The sequence below is a fragment of the Gadus morhua genome, chromosome 16, assembly GCF_902167405.1.
Source record: "Gadus morhua chromosome 16, gadMor3.0, whole genome shotgun sequence".
Lineage (NCBI taxonomy): Eukaryota > Metazoa > Chordata > Actinopteri > Gadiformes > Gadidae > Gadus > Gadus morhua.
This window is the reverse complement of record NC_044063.1, coordinates 4,547,856-4,575,355: the sequence shown is the minus strand read 5'-3', so window position 1 is coordinate 4,575,355 and position 27,500 is coordinate 4,547,856. Positions and strand designations below refer to the sequence as shown.

Sequence of the window (27,500 nt, the reverse complement as noted above, 5' to 3'; positions counted from 1 at the left end):
TTAGACAGGAGAGAAAAACAAAACAATGGCCATTGACCAATCACACGCTAGTCAGAAAGGCAGCTGGTTCGCTACTTCACAGGGGAAACATGTTTTTTTAGTTTTTCAGCTATCGAAATCGAATTCATCCTCAATTAATATTGATTATATTCATGAGCTGATTCCACAAAAGGGACACTAGATTACAATTGATTATAGCATTTCTAAAATCCATGAACTAAACCCGAGATCCATAAACCTAACTGGGAAGGAGGATCGGGTTACCCAGAGGGTGTGTGTGTATGTTTTTATAAAACAACTCTCCACCATTGAACCAAATCAATTTGAGGGTCGCACAATAGAGAGAGAGGCAGTTCCACAGATTCTATGAGCTCGCTTTGCACAGACTGCGCCGTAAGAAGAAGCATTTTGAGGCCGGCGTTGGCAACAGAATACCAAAGAGGCTTAGAGGAGATGGTTTAATGAAATATTTAGGCAGAAAGTTCAGAGGGCCGGGCACCATGAAAGAGGGTAGCGGGGAGAAAGGCTTTCTGGGATCTGCGGTCTTCATTGTGGAGGAGTCACATCAAATTAATACTGAGGCCCATTTAAGGCCTTTCTTCTCGCAAGCTTTTCAGAACAGATTAAGCTACGAAAACTCAGAAATTACTAAAGCACCTATTAGGCATTATGCTAGCCTTTTATTCTCTCTCTCTCTCTCTCCTTCTACCACCACTGCCATTCTCTGAATCTCTCTCTGATTCTCTTTGTTGTTCCCAATACATTCTTTGGCATTCACTTCATCCACCCACCAACAACGTGGTGCTACCTTGAAGGAAAAACAATAAACTCGCAGGGTTAAACATCACGTCCAACATGAACTTCCTCCTCTGCACTGTGCACGTTAAACACATCCTGTATTCATAACAAATAAAGCCAACGGCAATAAATCCCAAAACATTTGTCCTAATCATTTATAATCCACGTTTAAAACAAAAAGCACACATGTGTGTTTTTTCAATTGAACTGAACTGAAAGGTTCAAGGGGGCTCCCGTGGCGTCTATAGGGGGTGTGACACAATAGGGAGCCAGGGAACATTAGTCCGGGGCTCTTAAGGCGTCTGAGGGGTGTTTTCCACCCTAATGAAGGATCTCTGAAGGCGGGGGAAGCTCTCTGGATCCCCGGCACCCCTCGCTGCTCTTTCTCCCCTCTCCCAGAGGCTGTTCAAAGCGATCGGGGAGCACACGAATTGTAATTATAGCTGCTAACAGGATTCCAGAGGAGCCGGGGCGCTGGCACTTGAGGAGCAGGTCCTGGGAGTTAAACGGCTGTCATCCTCTCAAAGCCCCGTCAGCATGTGAACCAGCCCGCCGAAGACCCTGATATGTACACCTCCGGGACCCCGTTGGCCCCTCCGCATCGCATGGGCCCCTATTGGCCGCTTTATGTTACATAGGGGCCCTCGTGGACACTATATGTACAAAACCAGGCCCTGCCGCTCCCTCTACATAACACAGGGCGCTGTGGTTCCCTTAAAATCACATAGGGCCCCGTTGGCCCCTATACCTCACATAGGGCCCTGTTGGGGCCTCTGTCTCATATAGGGCCCCTATACCTCACATAGGGCCCTGTCTGCCCCTGTACCTCACATAGGGCCCTGTTGGGGCCTCTCTCTCACATAGGGCCCCGTTGGCCCCTATACCTCACATAGGGCCCTGTTGGGGCCTCTCTCTCACATAGGGCCCTGTTGGGGCCTCTGACTCATATAGGGCCCCTATACCTCACATAGGGCCCTGTCTGCCCCTGTACCTCACATAGGGCCCTGTTGGGGCCTCTCTCTCACATAGGGCCCCGTTGGCCCCTATACCTCACATAGGGCCCTGTTGGGGCCTCTCTCTCACATAGGGCCCCGTTGGCCCCTATACCTCACATAGGGCCCTGTTGGGGCCTCTCTCTCACATAGGGCCCCGTTGGCCCCTATACCTCACAGCAGGCCCTGTGGGTCCCTCCACCACACACATAGGGCCCAGGTCGGCTCTCTACCTCACATTGGGCCCCGTCGGCCCCTGGACCTCACACGTGGCCCCCTACACCTTAAGATCCTACAGACCCCTCGAGCTGATATAATAACCCGCTACTTCACATAGGGCCCTATTTGCTATTCTCCCCAACATAGGGGCCCTCTGTCTGCACCTCCAGGCCCCTCTCGCTGAACCTGAATTCGGCCCCCTGTAAAGCCCTGTTTGCCCTCTTTAATGTCACATCGGGCGGTGGAACATCACCTGCGTCTGAGGTACGTCCCCTGAAGAGGAAGGACATTAAATGCGAGGTTGTTTTTCTCGGTGAGAGGCATGCACAGACTAACCAAACGACGCCACAAACACGGGTAGCAGGTGAGGGGGGCGTGACCTGCTTCAGGTAATTGGCATCACCTGAGAGGACGGCAAAACCACAGCGTCAGGTCCCACACCTCCACTCACCCCCCAACAGACACACACACACACACACACACACACACACACACACCCCCCCTTCCTCACCTCCTAACCCTTCAATACACACACACACACGCACACACACACACACACACGCACACACACACACACACACACACACACACACACACACACACACACACACACACACACACACACACACACACACACACACCCTTCCTCACCTCCTAACCCTTCAATACACACACACACAAACACCTCCCTCCCTCATCCACTCACACTCCAACACACCCACACACCCACACACACACACACACACACACACACACACACACACACACACACACACACACACACGTATATACAAAACCCGTCCAACCCCCTAACTGTCCAACACACACACACACACTACCGCAAATCTTAACGGAACATGAAGAGCATATGGAGCTTTTTTAGGTCCCATCAGCGACCAACCAGAAAGACTCCGCCACCAAAACCTAGACACCCCCTCCACCATGAACTCCTAACTGGATTGAAATCCAGTGTCTGCCAGGGTTATTCACAATCACAACTATCTAGAACGTTCCCTCTAGCAGATTCTGAGCTGAGTCTCCAACAATGACAGATTTTTATGATAAATTCCCTTTGAAAAGCTAGGGTTTCTTTTTTCTAAATGGAAGTATAGGAAAAAGCTCTTTCACCTTTTCTTTGGACAGAGAGAGAGCGCGGGGGGGGGGGGGGGGGGGGGGATGTTTGGTTTCCACTGGCAGGCCGAAACAAAAGCCAGCGGCTGCCATTGTGTGTCTTTTCACCGCTGTAATGGTCTTAAAATGGCTACAAGCCGGGCACTATTCACTGGTGACCGGACCAGCTCCCTCTGTTGTCTCCAAACCACCATCTCCTTGACACCAACTCAAACCAGCAAAAGGGCGGGAACATGCAGATCAAACGCTAGAAAAACGACAAGGTCTCCAAAACAGCTAGAGACGTTTTTTAAGTTTATACAACAAAACTCAATTCTTCCACCGCCTGCAGAAACTTAACGTCACATTTACTCTAATTACAGACAATTAATACTCCAATAACAACAACATCCATCAAATTCATTACGGAAAATGGCATAATGACAATAATTAGAAAAATATCTCATTAAGGCGGGAATGAGAGACAGGGGAGAATTAATAGCAGACAGGTGTAAGACACACCGCAATTATGGAGGCTGGAATTAGCTCATGGCCTCAAGGCAAACACCGGGCATGGAAAGAGTGTGTGTCTGTGTACGTGTACGTGTATTGTGTGTGTGTGCACACGCACATCTTTGTGCATCTTTTTGTGTGTCTGTGTGTATAGGGATGTGTGTGTGTTTGTGTGTGCGGGTAGGTGATTATAGCATGTTGGTGTGTGTGTGTGTGTGTGTGTGTGTGTGTGTGTGTGTGTGTGTGTGTGTGTGTGTGTGTGTGTGTGTGTGCACATCTGTGTTTATCTGTACATATGCATGTGTGTGTGTTTGTGAGTGTGTGTGTGTGTATCTGTGCAGATGCGTTTGTTTATATGTGCCTGCGTGTGGCCACATCTGTGTATCAATGAATATGTGTGTGTGTGTGTGTTTCTGTGTGTGCGAGTGCGTGTATTTGTGCAGATACGATTGTTTGTCTGTGCCTCTGCATGTGTACGTGTGGATCTGGGTGCATCTGTGTGTGTTATCGATGCGTGCATGCCACTGTGTGTGTCTGTACATGTGTGTGTGTGTAAGTGCACACAAAACTGTGAGAGTAACCCGCAGAGAGTAGCTCAACGACTACGAAGAAGAAGAAGAAAAAAAAAAAAAAGGGAATTGCAAATAAGCAAAACAAAAAAGTGTTAAATGTGTAAATTAGGAAGCAATGCTCGCAGCGGAGACGCTGCCGCCGGAGACGCTAGCCTCAGATGAGAGCCGTCGCCACGGTGATCAAGGGAGTCGAGGATAGGCGAGGCAGCCGTCAAGACGATCTCCCCGCCCCGCCTCCTTCCCCCCCCTCGCCCACGCCTGTCAATCATCCATTACAGGAGCGGATAGCGTCACCTGGTTCCTCCCCTCGTTGACGCCTCGTATTAGGGCCTCTGTACACTCCTGATCCCCCTTCATTAGAGGGGGGTTGACTCAGAGTGCACCCCTCACTCTCACTCCTCACCCTCATCCTCACCCCCCTCACACGTACCCTCACCAGCGCTCGACCCTCATACCCCCTCAGCCCTCACTGTCCTCGGGGCCTTTGACCTCACCCGCCTCCCTAATACGGGGGAGAGAGAGAGACACTCACACGGTGTAGGAGTCCCCACGCAGGGGGCCCTCGCCCTGGCCCTCGTATTCTCGGGACAGGAACATCCTCCCAAGCAGAGAGAACTACTTCCTGCAGCACTTCCTCTCCCTCTCGCACTGAGAGCAGCCAGCTGACAGGCGGTAATGAGTCCACCAGGCGCCAGCTCAGCAGGAGACAAACAACAACAGTAACAACCACACATATTGTTCCTCTCTTCCACCTTCTGGAGCCCTACTGCTGGAGGGGGGAGGGGAGGGGGTGTTTAGGTTAGGGGGAGAGATAGAGGGGAGGAGGGGAAGGGGTGCTCGGGGTTGGGGGAGAGATAGAGGGGAGGAGGGGAGTTGGGACTGAGGATTGGGGAGCGAGAGGGGCAGCGAGAGAGAGAGAGAGAGAGAGAGAGAGAGAGAGAGAGAGGGAAAGAGAGAGAGAGAGAAAGAGAGAGAGAGAGAGAGAGGGAGAGGGAGAGGGAGAGAGAGAGAGAGAGAGAGAGAGAGAGAGAGAGAGAGAGAGGGAGAGAGAGAGAGAGAGAGAGAGAGAGAGAGAGAGAGAGAGAGAGAGAGAGAGAGAGAGAGAGAGAGAGAGAGAGAGAGAGAGAGAGAGAGAGAGAGAGAGAGAGGGAGAGAGAGAGAGGGAGGAGGTTAAAGTGATTTAAGTGAGGTGAAAATAAAGAATGATAATGGTTATGGTTATGGCTTTTTAATATCCACACAGATAAAAAAAAAAAAGGGTTGACACAGAAGCCAATACACAAGGCCATAAATATTTAAATGAAAGTACCAACACACACAGACACAGACACACACACACACACACACACACACACACACACACACACACACACACACACACACACACACACACACACACACAAGTCTGTGTATAATTAAGTAAATGCACACACACACACACATAAACACACAAACACACACACACAAGTATAAAAAACACAAACAAACACATGCATACAAGTAAAAGCACACCAACACATACACACACACCGATAAACATTTGAATAAGAAATAAAAATAACACACACACACACACACACACACACACACACACACACAAACACACACACAAACAGACAAACAATCCAAACACATCGGCTGGTTGTGCTAAATTAGTCCGACAGACTGCAGGTTCTGGAGGGACAGCTGAGACTGCTGATCCCTGACAGATAACTCCCCTCCGTTGGAAGCAGCATAACAAACTAGATTTCCTTAATTTCTACACATCAAACGCACCGAGGATCCCAAAATGGCCCGCTCTCTCTCCACGCGACGACAAACAGCAGCCGCGGCGATATGTAAATGTGAGGGAGGGAGCTAAACTGGGCTACAGCTGTGACACACCTACCATGTAACGCGCGTGAGTGATGGTAATGACCGTGTAAAATAGGCAATTGCCTTCTTTACCCATTTGCCCCCTTTGGTTGTCTGAGACCGGGTGGGGTGGAGGTGGAGGAGGTTAGGGTGGAGGTGGAGGAGGCTGAGTGGGGAGGAGGTGAAGGAGGTTAGGGTGGAGGTGGAGGAGGTTAGGGTGGAGGTGGAGGAGGCTGAGTGGGGAGGAGGTGAAGGAGGTTAGGGTGGAGGTGGAGGAGGTTAGGGTGGAGGTGGAGGTGGAGGAGGCTGGGTGTGTCAGAGGTGGAGGAGGTTAGGGTGGAGGTGGAGGAGGTTAGGGTGGAGGTGGAGGAGGCTGAGTGGGGAGGAGGTGATGGAGGTTAGGATGCGGTGAACGAGGTTAGGGTAGAGGTGGAGGAGGTTAGGGTGGAGGTGGAGGAGGCTGAGTGGGGAGGAGGTGGAGGAGGTTAGGGCGGAGGTGGAGAAGGTTAGGGTGGAGGTGGAGGAGGTTAGGGTAGAGGTGGAGGAGGCTGGCTGTGTCAGAGGTGGAGGAGGGCGGAACGGGGTGGAGGTAGGGGAGGACGGATGGAGGTGCAAGTAGGGGTGGAGGTTGTGACGGCCGGGTTGGAAGAGGGGGAGGCTGTGTTGATGGGTGGGGTGGCGGTAGGGTTGGTTCGGGTGGAGGCAGGGGAGGCTGGGTGATGGGTGGAGCTAGGGGAGGCTGGGTGGGGTGGCGGCTGAGGGGGTGGTGGTGGTGGATGCTGGGCGGGTGTGAGAGGAGTGTGACATGGCCCCCGTCTGCTACGCTAACAGACTAATATCCTCCGCCGCTCAGCCCCACCAGAACTAATCAAAGTGGACAAAGTGTCTCTGCTGCCATCTTTGTCTCTCGTTCCCTCATCCCTCGCTCCGGGGGTGTGAGGATTCTCTCCCTCTCTCTCTCTCTCTCTCCCCCCTCCCCACCCCTCTTCTCTCTGCTCGATCTCTTTCTCCCTCCATCTGGGGGAAGAAGGCGTGGGGGGGGGGGGGACAAAATGGCAGCCTGAATATACCCACCATGTGGTGTCATCATGTGTGTGTGTGTGTGTGTGTGTGTGTGTGTGTGTGTGTGTGTGTGTGTGTGTGTGTGTGTGTCTGTCTGTGTGTGTGTGTGTGTGTCTGTCTGTGCGTGTGCGTGTGTGTGTGTGTCACGCATATGTGTTCTCTGTTTGTGAATGTAGGATGAGGGTAACAGTGTAATCTCTACGCAGAACGAGAAGCGACCTTCACAACTTCTCAACACGTTTGTCACATGAACCTAGCCAACAGTTGAATAAAAAAATGCTTTGTTTCGTACTTTGTAACAAAGGACAACATGATATGCTGTCTGAGAAAGAGAGACAAAACTGTGGGAGGCCCAGGACCGTTCTCTCCCCAGACCTCAGACTCGAACTTCGAACTTGTCATTACTGCTAACGGCGATGCTACTAACTGGTAATGCTAGCTTGAATGTTGACGTAATGCATGCTCTGATGTCACATGTCGTTCCACTGGGCGGTCAAAGACCCCCTCCACCCCCCCCTTAACCCTCTCTCTCTCTCTCTTTGAAGGTGTGTTTGTTTTTACAGTTCCCATCAGCTCGTCCTGAATCGCAGTACAAATCACATAAATCACAGCCGTAAATGAGACCCCTTCTTCCACCCTATCCCACCCCCACCCTCACACCACCCCAGCCTTCCCACCACCCACCCCCCCCTTCACCTCCCCCCCCCCCCCCCCCCCCCCCTGCCCCCGGTGCCATTCATTAATGGAAATGATCTGTCAATATGCTCCAGTCGGTTCACACGTGTCAGCTGTGCGACACAAAGACCCCGACCAACTTATGAACTCCCGATGCCACTTGAGTGAGTCCATAAAACAACTGCCCCTCGCGGCTGGGGACACACACCCCCCCTCTGCCCCCCCACCTCCCTCGACACACACCGACCACCAGAGCACACAGATGGGGCCAAACAAAGAGGAGGGTCCTTTTGTGCTGAAGAGGGGACCCCTTTTCAGAAGCCATTCATGCAACAAATTGGGGAGATCTGGCGGCGGTTTCTGCTCTTTTATTGCGGAGGGGGCCTGGCGATGCGACAAAGCCAGAGCAGATTTATACCTTACTGCTACAACGCTGGGTTTGAAACCCGTCCTACATACCGTTGGTTTTGTACGCCGCTGCGTTATTAGTGAGGAGGACGATGAAGGCGAGGAACTCACAGCCTTCTGCTCTCAGCTCTGATGGATAGCTGGTGTATAAATAGCTACACTGCCTCCAACATGAGAGGAAAACACTCCTAACCTGAGTGATATACAGAGGAAAACACTCCTAACATGAGTGATACATAGAGGAAAACACTGCTAACATGAGTGATACATAGAGGAAAACACTCCTAACCTGAGTGATACACAGAGGAAAACACTACTAAGATGAGTGATATACAGAGGAAAACACTACTAACATGAGTGATAGATGGAGGAAAACACTACTAAGATGAGTGATATACAGAGGAAAACACTCCTAACATGAGTGATATACAGAGGAAAACACTACTAACATGAGTGATAGATGGAGGAAAACACTACTAAGATGAGTGATATACAGAGGAAAACACTCCTAACATGAGTGATAGATGGAGGAAAACACTCCTAACATGAGTGATACATAGAGGAAAACACTCCTAACATGAGTGATACATAGAGGAAAACACTCCTAACATGAGTGATAGATGGAGGAAAACACTACTAACATGAGTCATAGATGGACACTCATTGTTTTACTAGTCAAAGTTAAATCAATAAAGTCCAGTTAACATTGTGGATAGCTGGTGTATAAATAGCTACACTGCCTCCAACATGAGAGGAAAACACTCCTAACCTGAGTGATATACAGAGGAAAACACTCCTAACATGAGTGATACATAGAGGAAAACACTCCTAACCTGAGTGATATACAGAGGAAAACATTCCTAACATGAGTGATATACAGAGGAAAACACTCCTAACATGAGTGATATACAGAGGAAAACACTCCTAACATGAGTGATAGATGGAGGAAAACACTACTAACATGAGTGATAGATGGAGGAAAACACTCCTAACATGAGTGATATGACTCCTAACATGAGTGATACACAGAGGAAAACACTCCTAACATGAGTGATATACAGAGGAAAACACTCCTAACATGAGTGATATGACTCCTAACATGAGTGATACACAGAGGAAAACACTCCTAACTCACATGAGTGATACACAGAGGAAAACACTCCTAACATGAGTGATATACCGAGGAAATATAAAGGCATGGAGTCAATATCACTGCATAGACACTCATTGTTCTACTAGTCAAAGTTAAATCAATAAAGTCCAGTTAACATTGTCAGACCCTTAGGTCTGTTCTTATGGTCTAAAAATATCCTGTTTTTTTGCTGGTTTAGATGTTTTCAGCTGAAGCTAATTATAAACCGCCGCTTGGTTAGAACCACTTCTATTTTCCTCTCAGGCGACTCTTCTTAAATATAGTCCGTCTATTTCTCCCTCTCCATCTCTTCCTCTCTTTCCAGCCTGCTCCCTTCATCTCTGTCTCTCTCTGCATGATACATCTATCTAGCTCTCTCCTTCACTATTTCTATATCTATGGCTCCCGTTCTCTCCGTCTCTCTCTGGATTCCCCATCTATCTCTCTCTTTCTATACCTGCTGCCCCATTCATCTCTCTGTCTCTCTTTGCACTCTCCATCCATCTCTCTCTCTATATATACTGCTCCCTTCCTCTAGGTCTCTCTTCCTGAATCCTCCATTTATCTCGCCTCTATCTTTCTATATATACTGCTCCCTTCCTCTTTCAGAGTTCTCCATCTATCTCTCTCTGCCTCTCGACCTATCTCTGCTCTCTCCCTCTCACTCCCCCTCTCTCCATCTCTTTTTGTGTATCCCTCTCTGCTCTCTCCATCCAACCCTCTCCTTTTGGCTCTCTACCCCCCTCTCATCCACCCTTTCTATCTCCCCCTCTCTCCCTCTCTCTCCCTCACTGCCCTTCTCTGACCCCCTCTACCCTCCTCCCCCCTCCCTCCCTCCCTCACCCTCTCCTAGCCAGTAGTGCTGCTACAGCAGTGACCCCCCCCCCCCCCCCCCCCCCCAGCTCTCTCTCCCTCTGCTAGCTAGCAGAGCTGCAGCGGTGATCTGCATAGAGGGACATTTGTCATCATTAGCCCAGTGTTGACAGTTGGCACCCGGCTCCCCCCACATCTCATCCACTAGCACTTATGGACCCTTCAACCCTTATTTGGGCAACATCCTCCTAATTTCATCACTGCCCCCCCCCCCCCCCCCCCCCGCCCCTCCCCTGTTGGCGTTTGATTACCGCAGTCCCCCGCCCCCCCATTCTCTTTGTGTTGGTGTTTCTGTGTCTGCTCGTGTTTGCAGACGTCGCTGTGACGTTTGGGATTGATGGGGTTTATAAATTAATTGGAGTATTGCGGACGGCGGGTGACGTGGGTGGAGGGCGAGGGCCGCAACGGGGAGAGTACGAGGGTGGTGGGTGTGAGCGAGGAGGAGGAGGAGGAGGAGGAGGAGGAAGAGGAAGAGGAAGATGAGCGTCGCGGGTCAGTGGGTAGATGATTACCTCGCCCACCTTTAGACGGCGCCCGACGTCTTGCGGTCATTAAGATTAATCACGCCACCGTCGCCACGGCAGCGCCCAGTAGAGTGCCACGGAGGAAGAGGAAGAGGAAGAGGAGGAAGAATAAATACGAAAAAACAAATGATCCCCCGTGCGGGACGCGGGGACTAGCCGTTGCGACAACGCAGCGGCAATGAATAAAACAAATGAAGAGACAATAGAAGTAAAACACACACACACACACACATACACACACACACACACACACACACACACACACACGCTCGATCCTTAGCACTGTCATGTACCATGCAGCGCCGCGGTTTGCTACATCATAAAAGTGGGGAAAATCTGCTGCCCCAGCACCTTCACAGCTCCCTGGGAAGCCCGAAATGTTTCTGTAGGCTAAATAAATACAGGCTCAAATGAGACACGGGCGACGCCAGTTGTAATCTCTGTGTTCCCTAACACATTTTCTGGGTCGTTATTTTGGCATACAAAACTGCCAGGGCCGCTAATGCTAAATTTATGCAAATAGATGCATGCAATTTATCACAAGGGCTGACAAGCATGCCGTATTGAGAAGGGGGAGGCTGAAGGGGTCAGAAGGCACGGGGCTAATCAATGGATTTCCTTCGGTTACACTTTTTATCCCCGCCCAGAGAAAGTATCCGTGGTGGGCCAAGTTCAGCTGTCCCCGACCTCGTCCCAACAAGTCTGCGGTCCCGGCAAAACGGGGTTGCCTTGTGTGTGTGTGTGTGTGTGTGTGTGTGTGTGTGTGTGTGTGTGTGTGTGTGTGTGTGTGTGTGTGTGTGTGTGTGTGTGTGTGTGTGTGTGTGTGCGTGCGTGCGTGTGTGCGTGTGCATGTGTGTGTGCACGCATGTGCATGTGTCTGTGTGTGTGTGCATGTGTCTGTGTGTGTGTGTGTGTATCTGTGTGCGTGTGTGTGTGTGTGTGCGTGCGTGCGTGTGTGCATGTGCATGTGTGTGCGTGTGCATGTGCTTGTGCACGCATGTGCATGTGTCTGTGTGTGTGTGTGTGTGTGTGCGTGCGTGCGTGCGTGTGTGTGCATGTGCGTCTGTCTGCGTGTACGTGTCTGTGTGTGTGTGCACGCTCATGCTAGTGTGTGTGTGTGTCTACGTGTTTGTGCGGGGGTGGACCCGGAGCCTCTGGCTATGATGTCCCGCGCGCTGACTTCTGACAGAAGGAAGGTGCTAATTCACGGCCAAGAATAAAACAAATGAGCGACACCTCGGTGGGAGGCTCCCCGCGGCCACCTGCCGAGCGGCCATATTGCGCTGAATAATAAACGCTCTGCTTACTGAATATAGAAAAAATATCAACTCAACTCAATGACAATTTCATTTGGTGGGCAAATGAAATTGTGAGAGAATGAGAACCCCCCCCCTTCTCCCCATGAGGCTTAAATGTGTTATTTCTCAGCTTGACGGACATATTTCTACAGCAATCCTCCTAATCTGACTGACAGTAGCGCTTCTATTAACTCCAGCGTGGATTACCACGGCCTGGGAGTACACTGCCATTCTTCCCCGCGGTCCGGGGCTCCTTCCTGGGTTGTGTTCTCCGGCTAAACTGCCCCCAGATAGTGATTATATAGCAGGGAGAAAGGCCTGCGTGTGTCTGGAGTTTAACAGGATTGTTATAACTTCCATGGAGTCAAATGTTATCTGATCATTATGAATCCGGATATTTGATCTCATAAACTATAAAGGCCTCAATTCAGGGTTCAAATCTGTTTTCACATCATATAGCATGAGGCTATTTTATTGTCATTGATGTGGGACAATAGCGAGAATATAATTCTATATAAAAGCAAGCTAAGTGGACATTATAATAAGGGCAATATTTTTAAACTACTGCAGGGGAAGCATTTAATTAATTAATTTAATGAATTAAATGATGATAAATATTACGTTTATCATCTTCTTATAAACGTAATATTAAATTACATCTAGACAGCACAATACATTAACACCAAAAAAAAGTATATGTCCAATGTTATAAAAGTAACAAATATAAATGCATAAAATAAATAAAATAAATAAGGAATACACATGTAACCGCCAAATTTGTATTCACTATGTATAACAGTATGTAGATCGATAGGTCATAAAGTTGTAGTAACAACCGACTTACACATGTATCCTGGAGCAACAACAAGCTTAACTACAAGTTGAAGCGTTGCATGAAGTAAACGAGGACACCATTTAACAACGCACTATATGTTACAAAAGCAACATGGCCCGCCTCTGATTTACTGACGTCTTTATGACTACTCGTCAACCATCTCCCAAGCACCCAAATGAAAAGGAGGGGAGACCGGCCTGCCTCAAAGAAATACAAAGACAAGAAAGAAAAAGAGAGAGCGAAAGAAAGTAAGAAAGAGAAAGAAAGTACGGAAAAAAAAAGGAATATGCCACAAAAAAAGCGAGAGACGAAGACGTGTGGTGGGGTCAAGTTCTCAGAGACAAAGAGGGCTTCGACCCGGGGTCAAATGCCTCTGCAGCCGTCCGGGGAGGCAGCGTCATCGAGTTGATTTACACAACTTGGTGTCGCCACGCCAGGGTCAGACACACACGTGGCCTGTGATGGCCGCGGCAGAAGCCGCCCGTCGACATGACCACAGGCCGGGGGATTCTCAGGCCTGTTGGTACGACCGTCGGGGCCGAGAGGACCGAACAAAAGCTTTGTGTGTGTGTGTGTCTGTGTGTGATTTGTAGTGGCGAGGATTCTGCTGAAGATGTGACAGAAGAGGAGAATAGAAGATAGGAAAGGAGGAGGAGAGGCAGGGCAAAGAGAGGCGAAGAGGAGGAGGTGAGAGAAGAGGAGAGAAGGAGGGAGAAGAGGGAGAAAGGAGGGAAGAAGAGATGAGAGAAGAGAGGAGAGGAGGGGAGGGGAGAAGAAAGGAGAGGAGGGAGAAAGGAGAGCAGAAGAGAACGGAAGAGAAGAAAAGAGGAGAAGGGAGAGATGAGAGGAGCAGGTTGAGTTACTGTAGGATCTGTTTAACCACATGCTTTGGATTAGGAGGTGATAATCCCTATGAACCACCCTCCAGCTCCTCCTCCTGCCCGCCATACCTCCTCCTAAAGCTCACAGTCGCGCCAAAGGGAGTGGGAGTAGTTCTGGAGGAGAGGATGTTGTGTTTCGGAGTACGAAGCCCCCGGTCTGGTTCCAATAAGACCGAGATACAAGCAGTAGAAGAGGAAGGTGGAGAGAGAGAGAGAGGGGGAGAGAGGGGGAGAGAGAGAGAGAGAGAGAGAGAGAGAGAGAGAGAGAGAGAGAGAGAGAGAGAGAGAGAGAGAGAGCTAGAGCGAGAGAGTAAAACAACTGGCCTATTTTGATACAATGGAAGTAATAGTCCAAACATCTACGCAAACTGGCTGCCAACCTGTAGCCTAGAAAGGTATATAGACGCAGCCGAGGAAAGTGTAGAGAAAAGTACAGACTCCCCGCTGGCTACAGAGAATGGTACAGACATATGGCTATAGAGGGTACGACAGACCCATAAGTGGTTAGAGAGAAGGGTACAGACATATGGCTATAGAGGGTACGACAGACCCATAAGTGGCTAGAGAGAAGGGTACAGACATATGCTATAGAGGGTACAGACCCATAGCTGGCTAGAGAGAAGGGTACAGACATATGCTACAGAGAGGGTACAGACACGTAGAGAAGGGATCAGACCCGTAGCTGGCTACAGAGAAGAGTAGAGGCTCATAGCATGGCTAAAGAGAAGGCTACAGACATATGCTATAGAGAGGGTACAGACATATGCTATAGAGGGCACAGACATATGCTATAGAGGGTACAGACATATGCTATAGAGGGCAAAGACATATGCTATAGAGGGTACAGACATATGCTATAGAGGGTACAGACATATGCTATAGAGGGTACAGATCCATAGCTGGCTATCGAGAAGGTACAAACCCATAGCAGGCTACAGAGAAGGCTACAGACTCGGAGTCTGGCTACAGAGAAGGGTACAGGCTCATGTCTGACTGACAGATTGTGCACCCAATCCACACAGAACAAACTAGAACCGGGACGCACTTTAACCTCCTGCCAATCATACCCAGACGCGTTGTTATGAGAAAAAGAAAAGCCAGCCCAACACAATCTGTACATGCAACCGTTACAAGTTATGGACATCGACTGTACTGTAGGCCCGCACGTTACTGTACAGGCCACTGTAGGCCTACATGCACTGTAAATCGACTGTACTGTAGACATAATAACTAGTACTGTAAATGCAACAGTACATGTACTGTACATGAACTGCCTAAATGTCACTAGAACTGATTGCAACTTCACTGTAAGCCTACAAGACCTGGCTTTCTTTCTACATTTTGTCAATATTTTATATTTTAATTTAGTTTTTTGTACAGATTGAATTACATTTTTCAAAGTAAACGTTAATATGTCCACACTGATGCTTTTTATTGAATAAAGAGAAGAGAAAGAAGAGAGAGAGAAGAGGAAAAGATAGAGGACAGCACACAAAGAGGCTCTGGCTCAACACAGCAGACCATGTGACACAATTGTCTTTCCATCTCCGAAAAGATTGCTCCATTTCTTAAAGAAAACAGACATTTTAAGAGTGTACTGTGAATGGGGTATTTAACATTAAATAAAAACCACAGTATAGTGCACTGCCAACAACATTTATTTGTTATTTATTTTTTAATATCGTTTGTTCATTAGAAGCAACCGCTTCTACCTTATTGTAATTCACAACTATCAATATATTTAACTTAACAATTAGCACTTCGCCCTATCTGCGGTTCTGCCTGGTAACAGCGCTAACTGGTCTGAGGCGGAGCTGGCGAGGAGCTGACAGAAGCGCAGTGATAATGGGCAGTCACCTATCCATCTATACCGGGGTGCTCCAGAACCCCCGCGGTGGGCCCCCATCATGTCTGGTGCGGTGCTCCTCCGACTTTAGCACGGAGGCGGTTGTAAAAGCTTTTGTGTTTCTCATCCGATGCAAGCAACATCTTTATTATATTGTATTTTGAAGTATAGTCTTCAAAGACTTTTGGTGGTAACGAGCGGCATGAGCGCGTTCAATTTAACGCACAGAGTCCTATATAGGGAACCTATAGCCGTCCTGTGGGATCTGAAGGCCATGGTATAACATGGTATAATGGTATGATAACTAAATAATTTCGTAAGCCTACGTCAATTGTGTAATAATAATCGTTATTTTGACCATTTAGAAACGTGGAAACCCTATTTGCATAACCTATTAAATAGTCTACTCAACCTATTGTGATCAATTCGACGCTCTGACGGTTCGAATTCATTTTGTAAAAATATTGTGAGATTTAATTTAAGATACAAATCTCAATTCCAACTTTTTAATATCAGTCTCTCGTTTTCTTGTGTTTGTGATTGAGAAATAAAATCAGATGGACATTCAATTATTTTGCATTATTCTATTTAAAATAGTATATTATAATATATAAATAAATAAAATAAGATATTCATCAAAACTAAAATCGTAACAATTAAGCAGCCACTGTATAGGTCATATTATAGTTTGAGACCTAATCAAAGGAATTTAATCAAGTATTCACATTTAACTCTCAAACAAGGTTGGAAACGAGTGATAAAAAGAAATGGCTAAGCAATAGTGTATCGACTATTTATACAATATATATATATATGTTTTTGTTATTGTCAAATGCATTAAATATGGTCTGTGAAGAGAAATAGTAGGCTAACAGACATTAAAAGAGCATCGCAATTAGCTCAGAGCCATTTCACTATTAACTGACAATTAAGCAGGCTCCTTATAAATATCTCCCCATGTTAGACCTGCACATAAAGACATTCAGCAATCTCCTCTCTTTTTCAGCAAAATAAATGGCCTCACCATTTAAGTTAAAATGCCAAATAGATTATTCAATATCCGTAATTCCCCATAGAAACGGCAAGGCCTTAAATGGGTCACGTCAGGATTATTTTCTTGCCGTCCATTATTCAATTTAGACCTAATAGAAAAATATAGAAAAATACCTAAAGCTAATTAAGATCCAGTCTTAAGGCGATAAAAGATACATAGCCTAAGTCTAGCCATAAGCCCCTCAATAAAGTTAAATCCCAGGCGAATTGTGCACGAGTAATAACATCTCATAGGCTACATAAAATAACCCACAGAAACAACCAGACTGAATAATGAATATTATCCTATTATCCGAATCGTTTTATTCCTAAAAGACGGCTGGACTTTACCGATCCCCAGCCCCACTGTACGGCAGCTCTTAAGAAGCTAGAACAGACTTCAAAATAAAATCCACATCTGAAGCAGGAACAACGCGGTTCTCCCCCATCTCGCTCTGTCTCTGTTTCTCTCTCCAGGTGAAATGAGCAGCTGAACCTCGGCTCCCGAACACACATCTACCTTCACTGTCTACGATTTGGATTCGGACCCGACCGCCGACGATCCGTTTGTTTTCGATCGACTGGAAACGGTGACGAATCCGATTCCGATTGGATGCCGCTCTCACAAGCCCTCCCTTATTGTGTGTGTGTGTGTGTGTGTGTGTGTGTGTGTGTGTGTGTGTGTGTGTGTGTGTGTGTGTGTGTGTGTGTGTGTGTGTGTGTGTGTGTGTGTAGGCCAATGTGAATTTGTGTGTGTGTGTGTGTGTGTGTGTGTGTGTGTGTGTGTGTGTGTGTGTGTGTGTGTGTGTGTGTGTGTGTGTGTGTGTGTGTGTGTGTGTGTCCCTGTTCTAAAACACACCGGCAGGCTGCTTCCAGGGCGCACACGCCACACTGCGCGCTCTCACGGCGGACGCTGCGAAGCCATCAGCAGGAGCACGGAAAACCAAAACATGTTTTAGTCCGACTGTAATTTTTTTTAAATCCCAGAGTTGAAATGCACTTTCGATCGCAGCGGCACTACTAGCACTCGGTTCAACGGGTCCATTTCCACGCGTGCATGATTTAAACCATATACCTCTTTTTTAGTATACGTGATCCCGCAGCACACCCGCCGTTCCCCTGTTCTCGTTTGGACTCTCACTGCGCGGTTGTTATTTTTTCTACATAGATAGACCTCCTTCTTCTCTTAAATTGGCTCCCGTACAAACCGCCGCGTTGGATCCCTCGGCGTACTGCGAGACTCCGGTGTACAACCCGGATCTCTGCCCCAACATGATCGCGGCGCAGGCCAAGCTCGTGTACCACCTCAACAAATACTACAACGAGAAATGCCAGTCCCGCAAGGGTGCCATCTCCAAGACCATCCGGGAGGTGTGCAAGGTGGTGTCGGACGTCCTGAAGGAGGTGGAGGTGCAGGAGCCGCGCTTCATCAGCTCGCTGAGCGAGATGGATAACCGCTTCGAGGGCATGGAGGTGACATCCCCCACGGAGTTCGAGGTGGTGCTCTACCTCAACCAGATGGGGGTGTTCAACTTCGTGGACGACGGCTCCCTGCCGGGCTGCGCCGTGCTCAAGCTGAGCGACGGGCGCAAGAGGAGCATGTCCCTCTGGGTGGAGTTCATCACCGCCTCCGGTTACCTCTCGGCGCGCAAGATCCGCTCCCGCTTCCAGACGCTGGTCGCGCAGGCGGTGGATAAGTGCAGCTACCGGGACGTGGTCAAGATGGTGGCCGACACAAGCGAGGTGAAGTTACGAATACGGGACCGCTACATCGTGCAGATCACGCCCGCGTTCAAGTGCACGGGCATCTGGCCGCGGAGCGCCGCGCACTGGCCCCTCCCGCACATCCCGTGGCCCGGGCCCAACCGGGTGGCCGAGGTCAAGGCGGAGGGCTTCAACCTCTTATCCAAGGAGTGCTACTCGCTGAATGGCAAGCAGAGCTCGGCGGAGAGCGACGCCTGGGTGCTGCAGTTCGCCGAGGCCGAGAACCGGTTGCTGCTGGGCGGCTGTCGGAAGAAGTGTCTTTCGATGCTGAAGACTTTGCGTGACCGCCACCTGGAGCTGCCAGGCCAGCCGCTCAACAACTACCACATGAAGACGCTGGTGTCGTACGAGTGCGAGAAGCACCCGCGGGAGTCGGACTGGGACGAAAGCTGTCTCGGGGACCGACTGAACGGGATCCTACTGCAGCTGATCTCGTGTCTGCAGTGCCGGAGGTGTCCGCACTATTTCCTCCCAAGCCTGGACCTGTTCCAGGGCAAGCCCCACTCCGCGCTGGAGAACGCCGCCAAGCAGACGTGGAGGCTGGCCAGAGAGATACTAACCAACCCCAAGAGCTTGGAGAAACTCTGAGGTAAAATCAAAAGCAAAGACCGTTCACACACACTCTCTGGTCTTTTGAGAGAGACTTGACTTCTATAGGTTGATAATCAAAAGGCTTGGGGGACAGAAAAAGTAGACATAATTGGTGCGTTTTTTTACTTTTCAAACAGCTCCTCTTTTAACATTTGATCGATTAGAAAAAAATATATTTTTTAATGTTGGCGAGACAAAAAAAGACAGCTCTTTCTCTGTTTGTGTTGCCATCATCTGTAAAGCAAGAGAAAAAGATCAGCCGAATATACTTTTTGGTTGAGCTTTTCCGTGATTTCTATTAATATAACATTACAAGCAAACTAAAACACCCACTGTTCATTTTCTACTGTAAATACATTCATAGATTGTAGAGCCAGTGGTCTGAGATTGTGAATGTTGTTCTGTGACCCGTCTATAGACTCCACCTGTTTGGAAATCTCATCCTCGGCCTCTCTTTCTTGTGATATAAACCCTTTTTAATTTATACCTGGTAGTCTGGCTCGCCTGTTTCTCATGCTTAACGTTTACATTTTGATAGAAGGCCAACCCTGTTACATTTAAAGCATTCCATGAATTTACTTGAATTATTATTATTTAAAGTACTCGAGCTTTTATGTTTTTTTTTATATACCTTTCTTAGGCCTAAGTGATACAACAAAAAAAAGAAGAAAATATATAGAGAATATATTACAGTCTAATTGAAAAATGCACTTGAAATACACTGGATTATTATTACATCTGTGATCTGATTCTTTTTATTCTTTTTATTTCTGTCTTTGATATTATTTAAAGAGTTAATAAATCTAACTGTTTTATATTTGTGTCCTATTTCGGTTCCTTACGAAGCATTTGTAATTCCTTAAAACACCGCCTTCAGCTGTTCGGTTCTGGTTTAGGTCTCTGCTCTCCGTGGTTGGTTTTAGAAGGGGGGGGGGGGGGGGGGGGGGGTTCTCGTAAAACTGTAACATGGAAAAATTTAAAATTTTCGTATGAATAATTATTCCATCTATCGCTGTATTTCACCAACCGAATCAATCAACCATTCAACGTCGTGAAGAAGAAAAAACAACAACAATGTTGCCCTTTTAAGTGGAATAATGGCCTAAGATGTCGACATATATATTTGACCTCGGCCTGCAGGTCAGCCTGGGTTAGGGCTAGACGGGACGACCCGAGGAACCCCGAACTAGGGAAATACAACCCAAATTTGAACAAACAATTCACAAATGCATGAAAAGCAAAACACGGTATATTCCTAAACTGTCTTATTATTTGCAGCCCACTTAAACACGTACAACTATTTAAGGAGAACGATTTGAATAATTGCATTAGGCTACTCAGTCCACCATTGGAACAACGTGGATTGTGTTCCCTTTCGGCTAGACTTAAACACAAGCGTCTGTGCACTGTCCCCTGGATACAAACGCACTCATAGCCTACCTCTAGAAAATAAAGAAGGACATAACGTCTACGTTCATATTTCCAATTCGGCTGATTGGATGAACACGTCGACAACCCCCGTTACCATAATGATCGGTTACATGTGGATGAATGCAACTTTGTGGGGGTGACCTACTTGGGAGTCGAGCCGTGCGAAGGCCGGGTCGTCTTGGTCCACCTCGAAGCAGATCTGGGAGGTGGAGATGGAGAGGGTCCCGCTGACCTCCAGCAGCGGGCAGACCAGCCGGGCAGGGCTGCTCAGCACCACCGGGCCTGAGACACACGAGCTGGGTTCAGACGGAGCTCCAGTACGGGGCGGAATTATGATGATATAGGCCTACATATTATCATGGTCAACTATATGATTAGCCCAAGTTCTTCCAGTAAAACAAGCCATTCGGTTTTTATTATATGGCTTCATTGCAAAAGCACCCTGTCCGTTCCGTTTAGTTTAAATTGTGGATTTATGAATGAATTGATCATACAAATATATTTACAACTGGGCCGACTGCCTTTCCTAATTGCGCTAAAGGCCTGTCGATCACCCTCACAAATGGGCCTATAACTTAACAAGTAATTCCTTCATAAAGTTACTGATCAAGTCACGGGAAGTGTAGCCTAGTTAAAAACAACAGGCGAAGCAATGGGTTTAAACGCACAAGCCTTCTGGGTCTATAGCAACCCGCCCTCTTGCCGTTAACTGCCTAAATTGCCTTTTATTTAGGACAGAGTTCTGACACTGATCAGCTGATAGCCATCACCGTTTTAGGTCTTCTCCATTCCTTCATCTCCCCCGTCTCTCCCCCTCAACCCCACTCTCTCTCTCTCTTTACCACCATCGCTCTATCGCTCTCTATCTCCCATCCTCGATGTTTGTCCAGAAATCTGTCCCCCTAGTGATTTGTCCGGGCCGGTGCTAAAGCTCTCGACATCGAGATATGTATCGATCTCCTCGAGTCCAGAGAGCCCCTTTAATGTCTCATCCATCTTCATCCGCGTCCCACAGCCAATTACGCTCCGTAGCTACAGGAGCCGCGGGGTCCCCGAGAGACCCTCAAATGGTTTCTAGGGCAGGGGATCTACTGGAAACCCTCTCCTATCTGTTGATATCCCCACCCAACAATGCGTGTTACTGGGAGTAGGGCATCGGCTGCTGCTAGTTGTTAAAATGCTTATTTTCTTTCTTTTCTATTGTAAAAAATAATTTGACATAATTTGATAATTAAGATGTGTGGTTAGAAATTAAGAGTTTCATTAGTAGCCTTAAGACAGACAATAATAAAGACAATAATTATAGGCTATGCTTTCTTTAATTCTGAGGTATAATAATACAATATAAACACGATATAAATGACATGAAGACTGAAACTGAATATTAAATTACAAATAATACATCATAGGCCTATAACAAATAATATTTCTGAAATATTCTGTGATAAAAGCTCCCTCGAAATCCTTACTCACGTGATCATCACAAGCTTGAAACTTGCATTAATTTATTTATTAGAGTGATTCTGGAGGTCTGCGCGCAATACGTGGATTAAAGTGTAATCACCCCTTTATAGGACTCTTCATAAATAATCGGAAGTATTAATGTTTACTTGAAATTTACATGACAAAAAGGAAATAGGCTACGTGTATAAATAAATGTGTGATTGAGTATAAGATTGGCCATTATTTACATGTTTAAACGCTAAGAATTGGTAAACAGAAAGTTCATTAGTTCTAGGCCAATATAGGCCTACTGCCTTTGACTGCTTTTACTTTGTAGCCTATGTCAGTTTTTGTTTTTACTTTAAATACTCACATGTGGTGTTTTCCTAAGTTTCTCACGACACATATCATGCCCTTTTTTCTTTCATCACAATAGGCACGTCTTAAAAGGCGCAGCATAGTCATTATTAATTATAGGCATAGGCCTACATGTTTCGAATGTGTTCCCTTCCGCTTTTTCGAGTAAGAATGGGGTGCTATTGAGTCCATGTGTGACCCCTCATAGTCCTCATGTCGTGTTAACACGTTAACACACCGTTTACTCTGTGTATTAACATGTCATACTCATAGATGTAAGAATAGGCCTACTAAATAGTTAAAAAAAACACACCGAGGCACGTAATATAGATCAATCGAAAACAACTCGCACAAAGTAAGAGTATGAGAGGAACCCAACGTTTGATGGTTGTTTTGGCATCTGAACTGATTTAGGCTGCAGTAGAACTTGGTCGTTAATTGGGGACGCAGAGCATTCTTGGAAAAGTCGAATTATGATAGCGGTTCTGCACTTGGCATCAGGGAACTGAAAGACCAGTTCCTAGTAATAGGCCTAATATGAATACACTAATTGAAGACTATGTGTCATTAAACAAAGCTAGAATATCCCAATTTGGCTAAGAAATAAACCACATATGATTGTAATTGTTCTTTAGTTTATGACCCATTCGCATGAGTTGTTACCTCAAATCATTCTCTCTTCCTTAAAACAACAATTCTTTCAAACTCACTTCTTTAAAACAATAAATGCGACACTGAAAATGTTTTAAGCCATGCCCTTCCATTTCTTTTAAAAATAAATTGTATATTTTTCCAAAGTGAATTATGGTCATGTTAATTACAATCTAAACTCAAAAATAGCAACATATCCACAAATACCGTCGCATATGTTTTCATGGAGGTTTTACACAGAAAACCAGCCACTCGTCTCTTCCCCTTAACCATAGCTTCAAATTTACCAGAGTCATTACTTGGTAACGAGTCCAAAGTACTCATTTGATGCCAAGCTCGCCGATCCCCCGTTTCTGCAGGGACCCCAGACGCCAGCCCAAGAGCTCAGAATCCCCCCAACCCCGGTTCTGCTTCCAAGCCCCGCCCCCTTTGGCAGCATTGGGGTTTTGACCCGGCACTTGGCAGGAGGATGTCTCCTGTTGACAGAGATCTGGTCCCAGATCTCTCATTAAGAGCACTCATGCTTGGGATTAGACACACACTGAACACCGGGGCCAAGCTCCACGCACCCAGAGCGCCCCCAGTGGCGGAGAATAAGAACTGGACCTCCACTAAAAAAAATAGTCCAAAATTCTTAGGGAGGGATTTGAGAACGACTACAATGATGATGATGTTTATGACTATAATCTATTAATAAAAAATGAATAAATAATCATTTTTAATTTATTTTATTCTTACTTTGACTAGTTTAGGAGATCATTCAAACTGATATAGACGACGAACTATAGTTACTAGTATATGGGTGTATACGTGTTCATGCAGGCGTCTAAGAGATTATATATATATATTGTGTGTGTGTGTGTGTGTGTGTGTGTGTGTGTGTGTGTGTGTGTGTGTGTGTGTGTGTGTGTGTGTGTGTGTGTGTGTGAATAAGAATAAGAATAAGAATAAGTATTTTATGAAATGTGTTGTTTGTTAAGTCATTTTGTGTTGTTAGTTTAGTTTTGTTGGAGAACCGGGACACGGCCAGGATGACGGCTGTACATCGTCGGGGGTTTCCAGATAAAAATAGAGATCCGTTCTCAGGCCGTGCACTGTTCCCTCAACACACACACACACACACACACACACACACACACACACACACACACACACACACGGTTGTAGAAGTACACACATGGTTTTACGCCACAACAGAAATCATGCTACATTCTATCCAGACCTCCACAGCTGGAAAACGAGTGTTAAACTATCCCAGAGAATCCAAGTATCATACCTGTAACACCGTGCACACGCATATCTGAGGACAGAAAAAATCCCAACACCACCTTGGTTTGGCTGCCTCCAAGGATTTTTTTAACTGGGTGCAGCACCGTACAATAAATGACAGTGTAGCCAGATGACAACACGCAGATCAATTATTACATTCAATAATCCATTCAAAAAGAGCACAAGCATATGCTAGGATGCTAACAAATACACTTTAATGCACACGATGGATGGAGTGGCCTTCGTTTGGGCTCTGCTGGTTGGGTATTAGTGTGTGTATGTTAAAACCGTGTGTGTGTGTGTGTGTGTCAGTGTGTGTGTGTTTGTCACAACAGCGAAATTGATGTGGTTCCCTGGGATTCTCGCAGCTCATTTGCTGCTTCATAATCCTTGATATTGGAACATCGGGAATGTTCCAGGGATTTATGATAGCTGCCATTCCTGACTAATATATTCCAGTGAAAAGACTTCATCACTAGAAGACAAAGCCATCTCTCTCTCTCTCTCTCCCCCTCTCTCCCCCCCTCTCTCTCTCTCTCTCTCTCTCTCTCTCTCTCTCTCTCTCTCTCTCTCTCTCTCTCTCTCTCTCTCTCTCTCTCTCTCTCTCTCTCTCTCTCTCTCTCTCTCTCTCTCTCTCTCTCTCTCTCTCCCCCTCTCTCTCTCCCCCTCTCTCTCTCTCTCTCTCTCTCTCCCCCTCTCTCTCTCTCTCTCCCCCTCTCTCTCTCTCGCTCTCTCCCCCTCTCGCTCTCTCCCCCTCTCGCTCTCTCTCTCTCTCTCTGGTGCTGGGTCCTTGTCCAGGGTTGGTCAGGGTCTAGGGTCTATAGAGCCACCCTGCCTCGTTCTCCGTTCCAAAGACTTGGATAAACACCAAATGGAGTGCCAGCTGGCCTGAAGAGGCTCGCAGGCTAGCCTGGTCTGTCTCCTGTTTTATTTCACTTCTTAAGACTCATATTTACAAAAGAGCAGTGTGATGTTTTATCCTACTGTGTCCTGTGTATTTTTTTTTTTGTTGTTTACCAAGTCTTTTGCTTACTAAGTATACATTTAGTAAACGGCTTTTGAAAATATAATACAAATAAAGATATTAATAAAGGATATCTTAAATAATGGGTGGTAGAAATACCAAAATACTAACCATATAGAAGAATGTATGGTACTGTACACCACTGGACAGAAGAAGTACTTCTAGTAGGCTTCAGGAAGAAGAAGCGATAAGTAGAACTGATTTGAAGACATGGTGCTCCAGGAGATTTTTTTTTTTACCATTAATAGATATACTTTCATAATGTATTACTGTCATAATACATATCCCAGTTAAACAGCTCGAACAATATATTTATTCAAATCGTTTTTTATATTACCATGAAAATGGGCCTACCCCATAAGCTAATGCATTAGTCAGTATTGTGTAGTCCACTTACTGTATATAATTAAATACAAATATGAATAACGGACTCATCTGTCCTCAATTTACTCCACATCCATCCTCTCATTGTAACCATAAAATAGTTTTCTTGAGTTTCAAAGTTATGACATATCGGGACACGGACCGTCTTCTTGCCGTAACTCGAGTTCAGAGAAGAGGAACAGCACAGGAAGCCGCCGGGACACCAACATCCCAAAGCTTAGCAAAATAAGAGCGTGCTCGTCAAAACCAAAACAAGATGGCTCAGGCTAACGCAGCAATTCCCTCCAGATGAAACACCACATGCTGCATGAAGATAAAATAAAAAAAGAAATGTACAGTATTCCTAAACGAATACCTTCCCATAGCTGGGTAACATTCTAGATATTCTGTGAATATTAAGTCGGGGGCCCTTCTCTTTCAGATATATAATATACACGTTGTCGTCAATAGTTAATTTTTTTTACAATAATGTATCTTTATATGCAAACTGTTTATAAACCTGTATATATATACATTGTGTGGGTCCGGTAACAAAAAGTTAGCTTGGTTTTATTGATGGGGTCCTACAGACACACCAACAAAGAGAAAACCATCTTTGAGACAATGTTACAGACCGCACAATGTATAGAAAAAGTGACGGTATGACGTGTAGCATAGGACCACCGCAAGCTGGTATAGTGCTATATCTTGTGCTGCTAACTCAGTACAACTTAGCCCCCTAGCCGGTTGAACTTGCTTCTCCCAAGTGTGTTTCAACATGGAGGTGCTGGCGGTGGACGAGGAGATGATGGTGGGTAATGGTAGAGCCGGTGGCGGTCGTGGATGATGGTCACGTCGGCGCTGGTGGTGATGAAAGCGCCGATGACGGTGATGAAGACGATGGCGGTGATTACAAAGGTGGATGACTCGGTGTATGAAGACGATGGTGGTGCCAGAGTCTCCTCACCTCCCAGGTTGTCCATGTCCTTTTCCTGCAGGAGGCCGACCACATCGTCCTCTCCCTCCAGCATCAGCTCCGTCTCGGGGCTCCGGCAGGACCCCGTGGCCCCCCGGAGGGCCTTCTGGTACCTCAGCTGGCCATCCTCCACCCTGGCTGTGGAAAACAAGAAATGTATCTCTTAAATATACTATTCATCCGAACACTCTTGTCACTTAAAGGTTGGGTATGGAATTCTCTTTTTTGGCCATTTTTGCAAAATTACTTGAAATCCTTATCATAACCCACTTACAGCCACTGAGTTAGAAGTACTGACATGAAAATTAAACAAGTCAATCATCTGTGGAATGGGCAGGGCTCGAAAAACTCCAGCCAATGATTTCCAGACCCACCGAGTGGCATTGGACAGTAAGTTGAGTTTTCAAAATAATTTTCCAAATCTGCTGGAGTTTCGCAAATCCCATACCCAACCTTTACGGGGAACTGTTACAATAGATTTTTTCTAATATAGAGGAAAAAACGATTTGCGCGGTGCAACATCTACCCTAGCTCTGTGGGAAAGTTTGACCGTTGAATGTACTTAATCCGAATAAGACCAATGGCGATCGCAAATCCCTGAATAACGACGTCAATGATTCGCGTTTTCATGGCCCCGATTTGCCTCAAGAACACTCTTGAGGCAGTGCTATCTTATGTTGAAACATGGTGAATGTCACCACTCTAAGGGGCATGTCGTTGGGGATCTTGCTAATTAATGCCTCCAGGTAGACTGCAGACAGAACCCTAACCACTACACTATACCCCATGCTTTATATGAATCAAACGTGGAAGACAAAGAGAGCAAAAACAAACGTCCAATCTTTTAAAGGCCACACTTTGAAGACCGGGGGACAGATTCCAATCAGCTCTCTGCGAGATATCCGGAAATAAAAGTCAAAATGCTTTCAAGTGTGACAATAAGTGCATTCAAGCAAGGAGAAAGGAATCTGGTTTTCATCGTCTGGCAAAGTGCAGACGATCCACTC

General features: G+C 46.7%; 2 protein-coding genes across 2 annotated transcripts in view; one reads left to right on the top strand and one right to left on the bottom strand.

The window, feature by feature from the left end:
- nbeab (neurobeachin b) overlaps nt 1-27,500 on the bottom strand; it is a gene marked incomplete in the record, with an annotated part of 132,497 nt that overhangs the window by 43,842 nt on the left and 61,155 nt on the right. Inside the window, 2 exon segments of the mRNA XM_030380861.1 lie at nt 20,556-20,692; nt 26,485-26,631. Coding sequence (XP_030236721.1) covers nt 20,556-20,692; nt 26,485-26,631 — 284 coding nt within the window.
- On the top strand, nt 17,485-19,794 carry mab21l1 (mab-21-like 1). Its single transcript, XM_030381891.1, has one exon. It carries the CDS (start codon nt 17,897-17,899, stop codon nt 18,974-18,976), a length of 1,080 nt encoding a protein of 359 aa, XP_030237751.1. The 5' UTR covers nt 17,485-17,896; the 3' UTR covers nt 18,977-19,794.